General features: G+C 41.5%; 1 protein-coding gene across 2 annotated transcripts in view; it reads right to left on the bottom strand.

The window, feature by feature from the left end:
- The window catches only part of PARVA (parvin alpha), an 82675-nt gene that overhangs the window by 37730 nt on the left and 26636 nt on the right, over positions 1 to 18309 (bottom strand). Inside the window, exon 1 of one of the 2 annotated variants that reach the window (XM_039340337.1) lies at positions 14966 to 14986. The exons of the other annotated variant lie outside the window; for it this stretch is intronic. Within the exon in view, the coding sequence (XP_039196271.1) occupies position 14966 (1 nt within the window). The 5' untranslated portion in view covers positions 14967 to 14986. Of the gene's footprint in view, positions 1 to 14965; positions 14987 to 18309 lie in introns of those variants that run through there. 2 annotated transcript variants of the gene reach the window in all.

Genomic DNA, 18309 nt, shown 5'->3' with positions numbered 1-18309 from the left:
CTGAAGCTTCTAGAGCTTTCAGTGGCAATTAGCAGGAGGATGGGGAATGGTCCTGTGGGAGACCATTCAAAATTAGAATAAAAGACGGTCCAAGAGCTGGAGAGGAAGTCAGAAATGGAGCTGATTGGCTAGATCCAGAAACCAACTTTTGGTGGTAGCAATAGCAATGATATCAATGACATATGCTGGCATATGATGGACTTGAGCCTCTCATCAGTTGCTAGGTGCTGGCCTGCCAGGTGCTAGTGTGGTGGTAGAGAGAACTTGTCTGGTGTTAATATCAATACTTATCATTGACTGCTCTCTGGGATGGTGGAGGCTATCCAGTATATCCAGCCTCAGTGTGCTGGAATGCTGATACACCAGGTGATGCAAGAAAGCAGGAATGGGAGCAGGAGCAGCCAATATGAGAGAAAACTCTGCTTCTATGTTCTGTCTTTTCCAATGCCTTACTATATTTCATTTTCACTTCATATTTTAAGGGATTAAACTCAATATATAACAATAGTACAAGTGCCAAAATTCAATTAAAATTGCAGAGCTCCATAAGGAAGGCTTCTTAAAATTCTGAATCATATCATCACAAATCAATTATATAATCAGTTCCAAAGCTGAAACATCCAGATGATCTCACCTAAAATTTCAGAGCAAAATTACATTTATGATATTTGAATATTTCAATTTCCTCTATCACATTTATTTAGGGTACAAGATGTTCCGATGATATCCCTGTCTCAAGCAGAAAAAAACAACAGCTCTCAATCTTACTTGAAGTCTGTTCTTTCCATTTCTTACATGTTTCTCTCTCATCCAATTAGCATCTTAATTAAAAATTGAAACTTTATCAGTAAGGAGTGAAAACTTTGTGAGATGGTTTTGCTGGTCAGAAGTTCAGAGGTAACATAATACTAATTGGTTAATTTGTGAAAATTGATGCATATAATATCTCCGTATAGCACTTTTAGTAACATAACAAATAAATATAGAAATAGGACTGGAATGGTTGGTTAAAAGGGTTTGTTCCTTGAAGAGGAAATTTAATTAAACTATATAATGTCAATTACTGTCATTACTAATTACATTATGCCTTCCTAGAAATAATGCAGATGCAAGATTCTAAAGTTACCTAGATGTTTGATGTTAATAGGATAAAATTATCCAGGTCATGAGAAAATCCAGATAGTGGTGGAAAGAAAATATATTTTCTCCCAAACTGTGCATTTTCCAATTGAATTACTACATACTTCAGAGCATTAATTGCACAAGAAGCAATGTGCTTCCAATGTATATACAGGAATATGCCCATTTAGTATCATTTTCATTATTTTGCAAATAAAGATTATTTTAAAGAAATCTGGCAAATATTCTCTCTTTGAAATTTACCACAACAAATCAAATTCATACTATTGTATTTAGCATAAAATGGTGAAAATAAAAATTATTTTAGGGAGGGCATAAAATCCTCCCTCCCTTCCCTTCCCAGAATGAATTCTGAAGATGGTTAAGCATAATCTTTTATAATTTCTTCACTAGTTTGACTAGAGTCAAATGATGCATCAATATAGGTGATGCTCTTGTTCAAAGAACAAATTTCCAATATGGTTTTGAAGACATATGTTAGCTAGAGTGATAGGGCCTGCTTGCTCTTATCATTTAAAACATAGTGTTGTATATTAAACATAATAAGAGAAATACCAATAGTATTCTACAACAATACATTTATGAAACGTTTTCTCCTGGAAAAGGGAAAAGTAGTAACTAGAAGAACTGCATTTACTGAAAAACTCTCACAAGCAATGATTTAATTGTTTTTATAAATATTTCCTGTAAGTACAACATTTTGGTAAATTTTATTCTTTTTCTATTCTTAAAAATCATTTCATTTTTTAAAAGCTTAGAATATAAAAATATGTACCTTGAAAATAGATTTAAAACCTACATTTTGGAAATATGATCAATTAATTGATATACTTGTATATATTTTATAATATTTCAGTGCAAATAAATTTTATTTTTAGTTAAGAAGCAACCTAGAACTAAGGAGAAATTTCCTGACAGTTAGAATAATTAATCAGTGGAATAACCTGCCTCCAGAAGCTGTGTATGCTCCAATATTGGAAGTTTTTAAGGAGAGACTGGACAGCCATTTGTCTGAAATGGTATAGGGTTTCCTGCCTGAGCAGGAGGTTGGGCTCGATCAGGGTCCCTGGTCCGTGGACCAGTATTGGGCCGCAGCATGTCAGCAACCAGTCCTCACAAACAAGAAAAGCCCCATCTGCAGGATGCAGGCAGCACACAAAACCACACACCCTCCAGTCTGCGGTGCCCAAAAGGTTGGGGACCTCTCGACTAGATGACCTCCAAGGTCCCTTCCAACTTTTTATATTATTATTATTATTATTATTATTATGGATCATCGCACAGTCAGCCAGATGTTCAGGCTGGATTTGGCATTTTGTCTACCTTTCGAGTCCTTACCCAGGACCTGGGATAGGCAGATGTGGATGTTTGATGGTATTACAGATATCGTCGCAGGATGGAAGCAGTTCCTAATAAGGCCGCCTTTTGCAATTGACTAATAGCGAATTTGTCAATGCCAATGGTGTTGTTGTTATTATTATTATTATTATTATTATTATTATGGATCATCGCACAGTCAGCCAGATGTTCAGACTGGATTTGGCATTTTGTCTACCTATCGAGTCCTTACCTAGGACCTGGGATAGGCAGATGTGGATGTTTGAAGGTATTACAGATATCATTGCAGGATGGAAGCAGTTCCTAGTAAGGCTGCCTTTTGCAATTGATTAATAACAAATTTGTCAATGCCAATGGTGTTCAAGTGGTTTATTATTATTATTATTAATAATAATAATAATATATGGCACTAAATGATGTGGCACCATGCTCAATAGTAGTAACTGTGAGAGGGACCTCGGAGTCCTAGTAGACAATCACCTAAATATGAGCCAGCAGTGTGCTGCAGCTGCCAAAAAAGGCCAACACAGTGCTAGGCTGCATTAACAGAGGGATAGAATCAAGATCACGTGAAGTATTAATACCACTCTTCAATGCCTTGGTAAGGCCACACTTGAAATACTGCATCCAGTTTTGGTCACCACGATGTAAAAAAGATGTTGAGACTCTAGAAAGAGTACAGAGAAAAGCAACAAAGATGATTAGGGGACTGGAGGCTAAAACATATAAGGAACGGTTGCTAGAATTGGGTATGTCTAGTTTAACAAAGAGAAAAACAAGGGGGGACATGACAGCAGTATTCCAATATCTCAGGGGCTGCCATAAAGAAGAGGGAATTAAGCTATTTTCCAAAGCACCTGAAGGCAGGACAAGAAGCAACGGGTGGAAACTAATCAAAGAGAGAAGCAACCTAGAACTAAGGAGAAACTTCCTGACAGTGAGAACAATTAATCAATGGAACAGCCTGCCTCCAGAAGCAGTAAATGCTCCAACACTGGAAGTTTTTAAGAAGAGACTGGACAGCCAATGGTGTAGGGTTTCCTGCCTGAGCAGGGGGTTGGACTAGATGACCTCCAAGGTCCCTTCCAACTTTACAACTATTACTATTACTAATACACTCAGGAAACTGGGCCCTTAACCGCTTGTGACCTTAGGCCTCTGCACACAACCAAGTAGCCTTCACTTTCCGTATCCTTTAAAAAAAAAATCCCCAATTTAAGAGATGCCCATGGGGGCAATGCTAAAAAAAGTTAAGGCAGTGGTTCTTATTTCATGATTAAACTTCATAATTGAAGGTCCAAGGTCTCCTTGGCCAATAAGGGGCCACAAGGATTACCTCGGCCCTTTCCCGCAGAATCTTGCGTACTACCGCCGGAAGGAGAGGTAAGGGTGGAAACGCGTACAGGAGCCCCCTTGGCCATGGGCTCCGTAACGCGTCCGTCTGCTCTGCTCCCTTGGATGGGAATCGGGAGAAGAAGCGAGTTAGGTGGGCATTGGAAGGAGAGGCAAAAAGGTCCACCTGGGGAAGCCCGAAGCGGTGAAGACCTCCCTGAAGATCCTCGGGTGTAGTTGCCACTCCGAGTGATCTATTGTTGATCTGCTCAACAGATCTGCTTGGATGTTTACCTCCCCCGATATGTGGTCGGCCTTTATGGAGGCCAGATTTTGTTCTGCCCAGGCCCCCAGTAGGAGGGCCTCGGCCGAGAGCGAGCGAGAGTGTGTGCCCCCCTGACGGTTTATGTGGGCCTTGGCTGTCACGTTGTCCGTCAGGACCAGTACGTGCCTGCCTTTTATGCTGCTGTGAAAATGCCTTACCGCTAGGTGAATAGCCCGCAGCTCGAGCCAGTTTATGTTGTGTCGGAGATCCACCGCTGACCAGCGGCCCTGTGTCCACTTGGTCCCCAAGTGGCCTCCCCAGCCGAATAAGCTCGCATCCGTTGTGACTACTACTCTGTCTGGTTCCCTGAAGGGGGACCCCCTGAGGAGAGCTGGAGATAGCCACCACCTGAGGGAGTGTCGTACTCTCAGAGGTATGCCTACCTTCTTCCGGGATGCACTGATTTGTTGTCTCTGAAACGGGAGCATGAACCATTGCAGTTCTCTTGAGTGCAGCCTTGCCCAAGGAACTATTGCTATGGTCGATATCATCGTCCCTAGCAGCTGGGAGAGGCAGACCAGCGTCACTGACTGACCGCGGCTTACCTGTTTTACGGCTTTCTTTATGCTGCTGAGGCGTTCCTGTGATAGGTACACCTTGCATTCCTTTGTGTCGATGACCGCTCCCAGGTGGAGTATTCTCGTAGTTGGGGTTAGATGGCTCTTTGGAAAGTTCACCGAGAAGCCGTGGTCCTGCAGCATTTTTATCACTAACTTTAGGTCCGCCCGAGACTGCTGGGCGGACGATGACTGGATTAGAATATCGTCCAGGTAACACTGGACTCTGACTGGTACGTTTCTTAGTTGTGCTGCCAGAACCGCCAGAATCTTGGTGAACACCCTGGGCGCTGATGACAGGCCGAATGGAAGTGCCCTGTATTGAAAATGGTGCCCCCTGTAGGCAAACCGTAGAAAGCGGCGGTGAGACAGAGAGATAGGGATGTGCAAGTATGCCTCCGTGAGGTCGATCGATGCCAGAAAATCCCCTTTCCTTACGCTTCCAAGGATGGAGCATAGTGTCTGCATTTTGAATTTGCGGTATTTTATGTAGAAATTTAGCCTTTTCAAATCCAAAACGGCTCTCCAACCCCCCGAGGGTTTTGGGACCACGAAGAGGATAGAATAAAACCCCTGGTCTCTCTGGTTCATAGGCACCGGCTCTACGACCCGTATGTTTAGAAGGTGCTGAACGGCCTCGTTCATGAGCCTTCTCTTTGTTGGGTTTGTGGGACAGGGGCACGGGCGGAAGCGGTTCGGGGGCTTTGAGAGAAATTCTAGAGATAGACCATGACGTATGGTGTTCCTGACCCATACGTCCGTGGTGGTCTCTTCCCACTGGGGAGCAAACCCTGCTAGTCTGCCCCCTATGGGAAGGTCTGGGCGGGAGTCATCTGGTACGGCGGAAGGGGCGGTTGTTCCCCCGAAAGGGCCGTCTTCCCTGTGTTTGCCTATGTCTTGTGTTCTGTCTGTCCCCATGTCTTTCCCTATCCTGTCTAGCTTGGAAGGGTTGGGAATTTTGAAAGTAGTTGACCCTGGCTTCCGTACGAAAGGATTGTTTCCTTCCCCAGGAGCCGGGTCTCTTGTCCTGCCTTTTAAGCATGTGTTTAAGGACCTTGCGCTTGTCCTTGTTCTCTGTCAGGTATGGCGTTAGTGCCTCACCAAACAGCTTTGCCCCTTGGTACGGAGCCGAAGCCAATTTCCACTTGGATTTGGTATCCGCCTGCCAGTTCTTTAGCCAGAGGATGCGCCTGCTCGTGTTGTTTGCCGCCATTGCCTTGGCTGAAAACTTGGTCGCTAAAAGTGTTGCGTCCGACGCATATTCCGTGGCCGCTACCATTTTGCTGAGTTCCTGATGAGTGCGTATATCTTCCATGGGAACCCGGCCCTGTAGCTCACGGAGCCAACAAAGTGTGGCTCTGGTGAAAAAGGACGCGGAGGTAGACGCCCTGGTAGCCCAAGCTATTGCCTGGTGCGTTCTCCTGTAGTTGGACTCACTCTTTCGGTCCTCGGCTTTAAGAGCCTCAGCAAAATCTCCTGATATGGCCGTGTCCGATATCAGGGGACCTATGGGTTCGTCCACCACCGGTACCTCCAATGTTCCCTCTAGCTCCCTTGCTACTTTAAATAGCTTCCTCTCCGCATTGCTAGGAAGCGGTAGGGAGGTTGGCGCTGCCCACTGTTTCCTTATTGTGTTTAGGAACATGGTCGGGCATGGTATGCGGTGTTGAGTGGTTACCTTTTCGGCGAACGTCGGCTCAGCCTCCGTGTCAACTGTGACAGGCTCCGCTGGTGTCCCATGCCCCAGATGGGCTGTGGCCTCAGCCTTGCGCAGAATAGTAACAAAAAGAGAAGGGTTAAACAGGCCGCTGAAGGACGGCCCTTGAGGTGAGGTGTCCTCCTCCTCCTCAGACATTTGAATCCCTTGTGACGTACCTGGCTGGTCCAGGTAAGCTTCCTCAGAGACCGACGAGTCTGAGACGGAGGAGAGGTCCTGATGGTCCTCCGTTTCCTCCCGATGCCTAGTTCTAAGTCCTAGAGACTTGGCTTTTGAAGTTTGAGCCCTGGCCTCAAATGCACGGTCCACTGCCTGTGCTATTAGGGTAGCTAGCAGATCCCCCGTCAATGCAGGAGGAGTGACCATTGCCTGCGACCCTGCAGGTGCTGTGGTTAGCATGGTCCTCGGGGTTTCCTGTAACCTCCGTGGGGAGGGGGATCGGGAGAGCGATGAGAATTCGCCTATCCCACCCTCTGTTTGGGACTGTGATGAGCTCCCTAATGACCAAATGGCCCGTGGGGATGAAGGGAGACCCAGCGGTAGATCAGGACCTATTCCCCCATTCTGCCTATTTTCAATTCTGGCCCTTTTCTGGGCTCTGTCGAACTCTTTTTCTAGGGCTTGGTGTCTTCTGATTGCCTGTTTGTCAGCCTTCTTTGATGACTTCCTTGCAGCCTTTCTAGGGGCTGCAGAGGATTCCGAATCCTCTGAAGCAGGTGCTCCAGAGGATGAAGGCGGGGCTCCAGTGGAGGGAATGATTGCTTCCTCCATTCTCCACTAACGCTGGGCCGCGATAGGGGGGACCCAGGTAGTAGGAGAGCTCCAACTTTGAGTAAGGACAGGCGCACTACTGGGGGCGTCTGGAACTCAGGAGCAGACTCTGCAAAATTGTCAGAGTTAGTCACTGTGCACGGATAAGAACAGGCACACTAATGGGAATGCCTGGAACCCGGCTTGACTATGGTGGGTAAGGACAGGCACGCGACTGGGGATGCCTGGAACCCACCACTAAATCCAGAGGCGTACGGGCCACTAATGGGGGACCCGAAGTCTGGAAGGAGCCAAAGGCAACTAAACACAGTTAGTTATGAAAGGTTCTTATTTACTTTAGGTAGAAGACACCAAGTCCTGGAACCAGTAGCTATGTGGCTGATTTGAATGTCTCTGAATGAATAATAGATGCTTTAGTACCCCAGTACTGCTTGCCTATTAATTCACTCCAGCGGCTGAACCTAGCTTTCTTAAGGAACTTTAATTCCCCTGTTTGGACAAAAAATATGGCCGCCGCTGCCAGGAAACTACTGCGCATGTGTTAACAAGGCTGCCTATGCCCCGTGCGGTTGTAACAAAGAGCTGCGCGTGCTTCCAGCTGTGCAGACAATGGCGCCTCGTTTAAAAAATCCTGAGCAGCCTGGAGTGAAAAGACTGCTCCTTCGCACGCCAGCTGTTTCCCTTAATCAATCTCCCTCCCAGCATGCGTCCCCTTTGTCCTCCGCTTCCCTCGCTAACTGCTTGCCTTTCTGTCTTTTTTTTGTTTTGTTTTGTTTTAAATGCGAGGGGTTGCCCGAGCCTCCCCGTTCGTTTAAGGCGGCTGCCGGCTGCTGGAAGGTGGCTGGGGTTGGTTAGGGAGGGGAGTTAGGGATTTCCCCCTTTTAAGTGGGGGTGGGTTCCCCTGTAGGAATCTGACTTCCTGAGTTTTACAATTTAGCAAGGAAATTTTTGAGTGGTCAATTAAATTGAATTAAATTATCTCTAATTAACTTTTAAACTAAGCAATTTCAGCTACTAGAAAAAATCCCCCCTAATGGAAAGGACCTATACCTGCCCAGGAGCCAAAAGTTGTAGATGTCTCTGCATGGCCAGATCAGTCAAGACTAAAGGATCATGGTCCAAGACGGGGCGTGGCAACTTTGGCTGACTGATCTGATTGGCCAGGACTACAGTCTCAACCCACTGCGTGGATTATCCATCTCCAGTGCTGGAGAAGGTTGGGTTTTTGTATACTTGCAAATGGTCACCTTAAACCCTCTCCAAAGGCCTCTATCCAGTGGCTCTTGCCTACAAATTTTGGGCAAAAATTTAGATCTGCTACACTGCAGTCCTATATGGCACAGTCTTCCCTACAAACCCTTTTAATTAAAAATTAATTATTAACAATAATTGTTATAATTAATAATAAAAAGTACCATTTTAATTAGATTCTTCATCACTTTTATTGCCACATCAAACCCTGTTTCAGTCATATACTTTACAAGTAATCTTATTTTCAATACTGTATGTTGTATGAGTGGTTATAACCAACAAACTAGAACATAAATGAGGTACAGATAATGGGCAGAGAGGAGTACTGGAATATATTTAAAATGCTGCTAACAGGCACATCTTCTTTCTCTTAATTTGTCATGGAAGAAGCATAATACATGACTTGTGGGTTTTTCAGCAAGTAATAAAGAGATAGCTTTTTTATTAAATGAAAAAAATGTGACTTGTTTAGTAATCTTACCCAAGAAATACACTTGAGTAGGGTATGGGACACCATTGTTAGACCTACCCAAAAAATGTTGGAAAGAAATTACAGAGACCTCACCCAAAATAGAACAGAGTATGAACCAGATTTGGAGAAGCCACCAAACAAATGTAAGGTTTGAAAGTTGGTTGAATCTGGTTAACAAACTGGGAAAGAATGCAAAATCCTATTTTTTTTCCTCAATATATCCATATAGGACAGCAAGCTCTTCCACTTAAGTCACCTTTCTCCTTCTTTGTCACATGCTTACAAGGGCATATACTTATTACACTTAGACAAAAATACATCCACTGATGATAAACAAGTTGGAAATAATTCCAGAAACCATATTCTGCCTGTTTCCAATCTTGGAACTTTCTAAGCTATTGGCAACTCCAGCAGCTTCTACTTTTTCCCTCTCTGCTAAGGATTATTTATCTTTTGCATATCTTCCTTGTTATGGGTCTATTTTGCTTCTTATTTTTTTGTCCTTCACAAATCAAGTGAGATTCCAATAACTCTAGGACAGGGGTCTTCAAACTTGATCCTTTTATGATTTGTGGACTTCAACTACCAGAATTCCTGGGAGTTGAAGTCCACAAGTCATAAAAGGGCCAAGTTTGAAGACCCCCTGCTCTAGGAGATAACTAAAGGGTCTATTCTGTTACCATCACTAAACCCTTGTCTGGTTTCAAAATTCTTTTGTTTTGTCCTTTGTTTCCTTTTGTTTCTGATGAAATGTTACCAGATGGAACATGCAAAAGATATAGAAACAGTAGAGTTTTTTGCTGACATTTAAATGAACAAACAAATTACCTGTTAATTAAATGTTTTGCAGCCTTTACCCCACGTTCTTCCCTTTATTCAGACTAAATGGTCATGGCCCAGTATCTAACTTTTTACAGGATCAAAAACCATTTATTGATCTCTGTTCTTAAACAGTTTTGTGATTTATATAGAAATATTTGGGTATCACTGTTGGCAGACCCTTCTAAATCTTTGCAACAAAAATGATGAACAGGAGGAGAGAGAAAACCATAAAACTGGAATGGAAATTTTGCACCTTGCCTCTAACAACAATCTTATAAAAACCTATCAATATTCTAAGTGGTATTAATAATTCAGCATGTTCAATGAATGTTGAATTGGAGAAAAGCTTTCCCTTCATGGTTTGTACCTAACGTTTTCTCTGTGCACACATACATTTTAGTTAGACTATGTGCATTAGCTCAAACCTTTAATCTTGGCAGCAATCCCAGGCTGGTTACACACATGCAAGTTATTCTTGATATAGGAAGATGCTCTCATCATAATTTCCATTATATAAGTAGACTTTCCCCAGGAGTTTTTTTAATAATTTCATTGTTGGGGTCTGTTTGCTCATGGTAGTAAGGCACAAGGGAATATAAAAAGCTCATTCATCCAATTTCATGTTGTAGCCATATGAAATAGCTCCAAGAATTATAGTTTCTCAGACATCTAAGTTAGAATAGAGCTGGAAAGGACCTTGGAGGTCTTCTAATAGAGCCCCCCCACCCCGCTCAAGCAAGAGAATCTATACCATCTCAGATAAGTGACTGTCTAGCCTCTTAAAAAGTCTCCAGTGATTGAGTGCCCACGATTTCTGGAGGCAAGCTGTTCCACTGGTTAATTGTCCTCACTGTCAGGAAGTTTCTCCTTAATTCTAGGTTGCTTCTCTCTTTGTTCAGTTTTCAACCATTGTTTCTTGTCCTGCCCTCTGGTCCTTTGGTGAATGTGACCCCTCTTCTTTGTGGCAGCCCCTCAAATACTGGAATACTGCTATCATGTCTCCCCTATTTCTTCTTTTCTTTAGACTAGCCAGACCCAAGTCCGTTCTTCGTATGTTTTAGTCTCCAGGCCTTTGATCATTTTAGTTGCTCTTCTCTGAATTTTTTCCAAACTCTCAACGTCTTTTTTGTGATATGGCTGCAGTATTCCAGGTGTGGTCTTACTAGGGTTTTATAAAGCGGTACTAAAACTTTGTGTGATCTTGATTCTATGCCTCTGTTTATACAATTCAGGATTGTATTAGCTTTTTTGGCTGCTGCTGCACACTGCTGGCTCATGGTCAAGTGATCATCCACCATAACTCCGAGGTCCCTCTCACAGTTACTGTTTTTAAGCCAGGTCTTGCCCAGTCTGTACTTGTGCCTTTGATTTTTCCTACCTAAATGTAAAACTTTGCTTTTCTCCACATCGAAACTCATTTTGTTGGACAGGGTCCATTGTTCAAGTTTGTCAAGATCTTTTTAGATCCTGAGTTTGTCTTCTGGGGTGTTGGCTACTCCTGCCAGTTTGGTGTCATCTGCAAATTTGATGAGTTCCCCCTCAATTCCCTCATCTAAGTCATTGATGAAGATATTGAAGAGTACTGGGCCTAAGACGGAACCTTGTGGTACCCCACTGCTTACTTCTCTCCATATGGATGTAGTACCATTGAGGTCTACTTGTTGAGTATGGTTTGCCAGCCAGCTACAGATCCATCAGATGGTGATGTTGTCTATTCCACCTTTTTCTAGCTTACCAAGGAGTAGGTTGTGGTCTACTTTATTAAATGCCTTACTGAAGTCTAAGTATACTACATCCACAATATTTTGCTGGTCTATTAGTTTAGTCACTTTATCGAAGAATGAAATAAGATTGATTTGGCATGATCTGTTTTTGACAAACCCGTGCTGGCTACTAGTTATAACTTTGTTTGCTTCTGGTTGTTCACAGATCTGTTTTTTTAATTATCTTTTCCAGGATCTTCCCAAATATTGATATTAGACTGACTGGTCTGTAGTTTCCTGTTGTTTTTTTTCCTTTTTTGAAGATGGGAACCACATCAGCCCTTTTCCAATCCTCAGGTATTTCCCTGGTGCTCCAGGATTTTTGAAAGATGTGGTGCAATGGTTCTGAAATAACATCTGCCAGTTCCTTCAGAGCTCTGGGATGTAATCATTTTTTTCTGAACTGCTGGATATAAAACAAAGAACAGGAAAATGCATCCAGTAAATAGATAGAATTGGAACTCTATCTTTATTTACTGTATAAAATTTTGTAATTAGGTTATGCTATTCTTTGTTTTATATCCAGCACTACTATCTACTGTGTCTGTCTGTCTGCCTGTATCTGTCTCTCCTCCATCCATCCATCCATCCATCCACACACGCACGCACACACACACACACACACACACACACACTTATAATGGAATGCATTCTAACTTTGTTTGAAGATGGATATATTGATATATAGGTGTATATAAACATATATACAGGTAATCCTCAATTTACAACAATTGAGCCCAAAACTTCTGTTGCTAAGTAAGACATTTGTTAAGTGAATTTTGCTACACTTTACGACCTTTCTTGCCAAAGTTGTTAAGTGAATCACTGCAGTTGTTATATTAGTGACATGGCTGTTAAGTGAATCTGACTTCCCCATTGACTTTACTTGCTTGGAAGATCATAAAAGGTGACCACATGAGTCCAGGACACTGCAACTGTCATAAATATAAGTCAATTGCCAAGAATCTGAAGTTTGACCATAAGGATGCTGCAATGGTCATAAGTGTGATAAACAGTCTTAAGTTACTTTTTTCAGTTCCATTTTAACTTTGAATGGTCACTAAATGAAATGTTGTAAGTTGAGGACTACTTGTAAAGAGCCCACAATTCCACATACTCCAAATAATTCAAGGTGGATTAAAATCCATAAAGTATGTGATAAAATGAAGTGAAATGAAAATCAGAATACTTAATTAAATGTCAGTAACTATAATAAAGTAATAGAGACACAGTTTTTTTTACAAAGAATAATAGGGTCCTCTAACTTTTAAGTTCTGATTGCAAAAATAATACCTAAACTTTCTCCCGGTACCGAAATGAAACCAGTACTATTGCCTGGCAACTTCCTGAGAGAAACATTCCAAAGTCAGAATGTTCACTGCAGATTTCTCCCCAGCCTCAGTTTGCAGACCATAATATTTTGTTAGGTTCAAACTAGTAGAAGCATTTTCCCTCAAGCATCAAGTTTTTTTGTATGGGATCTCTGAGCAGGCAACCTTCTACATTAGAAGATATATATATACCCCCTGCTCAGGCAGGAAACCCTATACCATTTCAGACAAATGGCTGTCCAGTCTCTTCTTAAAAACTTCCAGTGTTGGAGCATTCACCACTTCTGGAGGCAAGTTGTTCCACTGGTTAATTGTTTTAACTGTCAGGAAGTTTCTCCTTAGTTCTAGGTTGCTTCTCTCCTTGATTAGTTTCCATCCATTGCTTCTTGTCCTGCCTTTAGGGGCCTTGGAAAATAGCTTGACTCCCTCTTCTTTGTGGCAGCCCCTGAGATATTGGAATACTGCTATCATGTCCCCCCTCGTCCTTCTCTTCATTAAACTAGACATACGCAATTCCAGCAGCCTTTCCTTATATGCTTTAGCCTCCAGTCCCCTAATCATCTTTGTTGCTCTTCTTCGTACTCTTTCTAGAGCAGTGGTTCTCAACCTTTTTAATGCCGCGACCCCCAACCGGTCGTAAGTCAAGGACTACTCAACCGGTCGTAAGTTGAGGACTACTCAACTGGTGCAGCACCGTTTGCAGAATGGGACTTTTGGCGGGCTCAGCAGGGCAGAGACAGCCTGGACAATTCCTATTGGCTTTTGAAAGCCAATAGAATTAGACTCTATTCAAGAGAGTCTATTCTATTGGCTTTCAAAAGCCAATAGAATAAAAGGGAGTAGCACAGCTAAGGAAAAGGGGAAAAAAATTGGCGGACTGCATTGTTTGGCGAACCCTGTGAAATGGTCGTTCGACCCCAAATGGGATCCCGACCCACAGGTTGAGAACCACTGCTCTAGAGGGTACAGAAAACCCAACAGGAACCTGCAATGAGACAAAAAAAATAGCTGAATGGTAATGGATGCAAACTAAGGCAGCCTGCACCTGAGAAGATTAAGGGTTTTAGACAGGGCACAAAAAGTCAAAAGAACAAGTTAAAATGGCTAATAGGAAGTGAAACAAAGGTGAGGTAATATTTCCCTCTTAATGATGAGTAAAAAAGAACAGGTGCTCTGGGAATGACTGAATCAGAGTTGGCCTAGACCAGGGGTAAGCAACCTTGGCTCTTTTATGACTCGTGGACTTCAACTCCCAGAATTCCTGAGCCAGCATGGGAGTTGGTCCACGAGTCATAAAAGAGCCAAGGTTGCGTACCCCTGGCCTAGTACAATCTAGTATGCAAAGAAGTGGTCAGGCCAATGTTTTGAAAGTAAAATTATTTGGGAGTTGGTCTACATAATAAACAGATGATTTGACTACTGTAAAAAAGGATGTTGCACCAATAAAATTATATTAAAAAGTGCGTGTTGGTGCATAGATTTCCAAGTACATTTGTGGCCTTGATTCTAGTACCTTTAGCTCCTGGTTCACACTTACCTTCTAGGGAAAAGGTGTGATTAATCATTTTTAATATTATTATCTTCACATTATTTTACTCACAAAAATCCACTGTATGCTATGTTAAATACAGCATGTTAAAATGATTATGATTAGGAAAAAAGAATAATGAGATATGCAGTATTACAGACTGAAAAAAAAAAAAAGATGGCCAAAGCACTGTAGGGAACATGAAAGTAACAGGTGTCCGTGTGAAGCTCTTTAAATCAGGTGCACATTTTCCTGGGATTATGTGCTAGTTGCAATCCCAGGAAAAGGTGTGATTACAGTAGGGGGTTAAAGGCAGGGGCCACATTTTCATACACCCCCATTTTGAAGCATCTTTTTGTCCTTCTGAAGCACTGCCAAGCTGTGCTGTTTTAATTTCTGTAGCAGTCTTTTTATTAGCTCAGCTTTAAAAAAAAAAATAAGGCAAGAAATAAAAATGTTTACAAAAAAACAAGTTAAATGAGAAAGATTTTGGTTTCTTTCAGACATTGCTATTGAGTTTTGATCTTGAAATCATTTCTTCTGGAACAATTTTCATTTAATCCTCTTATGAATTATATATCACATGTGCCTTGATTTATAATATGCAGATTGGCTTACTTTTTTGAGATATCTGCCTTGCTCATAGATGAAGGTTTGGTTTCTGAATGGTGCTTCATGCCTGGATAAATACAAACAATCTGTTTAGCCTGTGCTGAGAGTTTCTCTCATTCAGTTTCCATTTGCCCATGCTCCCTTGGGATTTTTACCCTCAGTGGCTCTCGCCTCTGAAGGAAGTTGATAAATTTGGCCGGAGCAACTCCCAAAGGGTTAGGCAAGTTTGAACAGCTGGGCTCTTGGAGGAGCACCTGCATGCAAATGCAGTCCAAAAGGGAAACCTCCAGCCAGAAGTAAATGACCTGACATTAACCATCAGTAAGGAAATGAAGGATATAAAGGAAAATGATAAGAGACAAAAGGACTTTACAAAACAAAGTGCACAGCTTTTCATTTGTATTTCTCATTTATGCCTTTAAAAATCTCAGAATTGAGGTTTGATCCCATCTAAGTGGGGAAGGGGAAAACAGTTTTATTCAGATAGGATTTTGAATTTACAGTATAGTACAAATCCAGAAACCTATGACTAAAAATAAGCAATAGTCTGCCTAATTGGTTTGGCACAAGCTTAGCTTCTGATTGAAATCAAAGCTATATTAATAGCAGGTGTATGCTTTCTGTTACACAGCACACAAAAAAAGAAAAGAAAAAAGTCCTGAACCATACCCTTTCTTTTTAATTAGGAGCTGTGCTTGAAGTCAATTCACTTGGCTTCTCAGCCTGCCTACTTTAAAAAGGGCAGGGGAGAGGAATAATTTATGTAAGCTTTATATGAATCATGTTCTATACACACACGAGGATGCATAAAGGAATGAAATGTGAAAGCGTAAGAGTGAAACAAATCACGTCTGATTTATTTCAGACCTAACACTTAAGTTCAAGGCTCTAAAGCAAAGACTTAAATAGGCAATGTTAGAGAATTCTCTTGCAGCATTTGCCAACATTTCAGTATTTGCTCTTTATCTGTGGGATCAAGTCTGTTAGGGAGGTTTGGTAAGTGTTACTCAGCCATCATTCCTGGTTATGTACATCTGTGGTCAATTTTCCACGCTTTTTCCCATAAAAGGTAAATTAGGCGCTGTACTTGCAACACGGTAATCTAAACAATATGAACAATGTTACAGCTAAAGACCATCTGGCTCATCTAGTCTTGTTCCAAATGTTTAACTCCTTCGAGTGAAATATGAACATTCAATAAGAGATGTTTTACTTGTTCCAATCATTTCCAGGTAGCCAGAGTGCATAGCTTACCAGGACCTTTTGTCCTTATTCCTCTTTTCCTGTACCGCCCTATAAGCTACTGGAAAACATTTCTTCAGTTCTTTTGGACTATCCTGGCTCTTTTTATAGGGAATTTACTGTGTATTACTGCAGCTTTATAATTAAAAGGAGGGAACATTTTTCTAAGTAATTGAATGAGTAAAAAGAGGAGCCGAATGAATTCTCTCTCTCTCTCTCTCTCTCTCTCTCTCTCTCTCTCTCTCTCTCTCTCTCTCTCTTTCCCTCCCTCTCACACACAGACAGGTTCACCCATTTTCCTCTATGGGATATCATTTCGAACTAGGATCAAACTGTGACTTGTTGTCACATCTGAATCTGCTTCAAGACGTTTTCCAAAACAATTAAAGTAAAATAGATCACTGGAATCTTTGTTTCAGAAACACATAAGCCCCATCTGAAAAGACCTTTCTAATTTTGCAAGAAAAGAGTTAAATATTATCTCCACAAATCAAGCAGCTGTACAAACTCTGGCTGCCTGGACAAAAGAGCAGAATTTGGCTCCAAAGGCTCTTCTTCTCAATTTAATAACTTTGTTAAAGAAAATGAGAAAGCATACTTTGACAGTTTCATAACTTCTCTTTTTCCTATTTTCTTTCAAATTTTGTTTCAATGGGGAAAGAAGCAAGAGTTAAATCTGATCTTATACATTTTCGCTGAACATTAACTGGAATACAAAGGGGATTTTTCACATTCATTGGGCTTGTTTAGCTTTAGGTCCCTATGGCTACATTAAACACAAACATGGCCATATCTGGTTTCCACATAAACATTCTGCTTAAACTGCCTTTTTTCCACCTACTGAGTTTTGCAGTGTTAATGTTAGTCCTTGTCCTCCCCTTTCTTTTTACTAAATGATATTTATATTAATCCCCTTACCCAGATGTTAACTGAATGTACACAGTTGTGTGTGTGTATGTGTGTCCCCCTCCAGATTGGATAAACAATTTGCATTTGAATATATGTTTTACAATTATAAATAAGAATTGTAGTTGCATCAAACCTTTACTGATTATTATTCACTTTCAAATTTGAATTAATTTAACATTTTAAAAGTCATAATTAGGAACTTTTTTATTTAATGGAAAGTATGAGGAGATTTAAAGCTAGTCCTCAATTTGTTCAAAGTCAGAACAGGACTGAAAAAGTGACTTATGGCACTGACGCTTAGAACCACTGCAGCATTCCCATGGTCACGTGATCAAATTTTGGACGCTTGGCAACTGACGGCTACAGTGACCCAGGGTCATGTGAACACCTTTTGCAAACTTCTGACAAGCAAAGTCAATGGAGAAGCCAGATTCACTTTACAGCAGCGATGCCCAACCTTTTGGGTGCCAGGAACTGGTTCCATGGAGAGAGTTTTTTCCACAGACCAGGGTGTGTGTGTGTGTGGTTTTGTGTGCTGCCTGCATCCCTCAGATGGGGCTTTGTCTACATGGCTCGGTTGCTGGCATGTGGCGGACTGGTGCCGGTCCACAGACCGAAGGTTGGGGACCTCTGCTTTACAGTGTTACTAACTTAACAACTGCAGTGATTCACTGAACAACCGGGGCAAGAAAGATTGTGAAATGGGGCAAAACTCACTTAACAATTGTCTTGCTTAGCAACGTAAATTACCAGTTGGAAAATGAAAAAAAAAAACAACCTTGACATGCTCTTACTTTATACATAACCATCTAGGCTTCATCTCGAATTAAAGTACTTACATTAAATTTCATTGAAATTAATTTGCATTTGTCATGACTAATATTCCACTGGTTTCTATGTCAGCTAAATATGATTAACACCACCGGGGCATAACCCATCGTATTCTACTGTATACAAATCATATACGATTACTGAAATACTGTCAAATCTAATAACTATGTATTTCACGGTTATATTCCTTTAACGAAGTTCTATCTATCTATCTATCTATCTATCTATCTATCTATCTATCTATCTATCTATCTATCTATTGTCTTGCCAAAAGTTTTCCATTCCATGTTCTTAGACTTTTCCCCAGGAGAGATCATTCTTGTTATACAATTTTTACATTTTCCAAATGTAATTTTTTTTTCTCTAGT

This window comes from Crotalus tigris, unplaced genomic scaffold (genome assembly GCF_016545835.1).
Source record: "Crotalus tigris isolate CLP2741 ecotype Arizona unplaced genomic scaffold, ASM1654583v1 scf7180000017744.3724543626:3957646, whole genome shotgun sequence".
In the NCBI taxonomy this organism is placed as follows: domain Eukaryota; kingdom Metazoa; phylum Chordata; class Lepidosauria; order Squamata; family Viperidae; genus Crotalus; species Crotalus tigris.
Note: the sequence above shows the minus strand (reverse complement) of the source record. Positions and strands in the feature narration are given on the sequence as shown.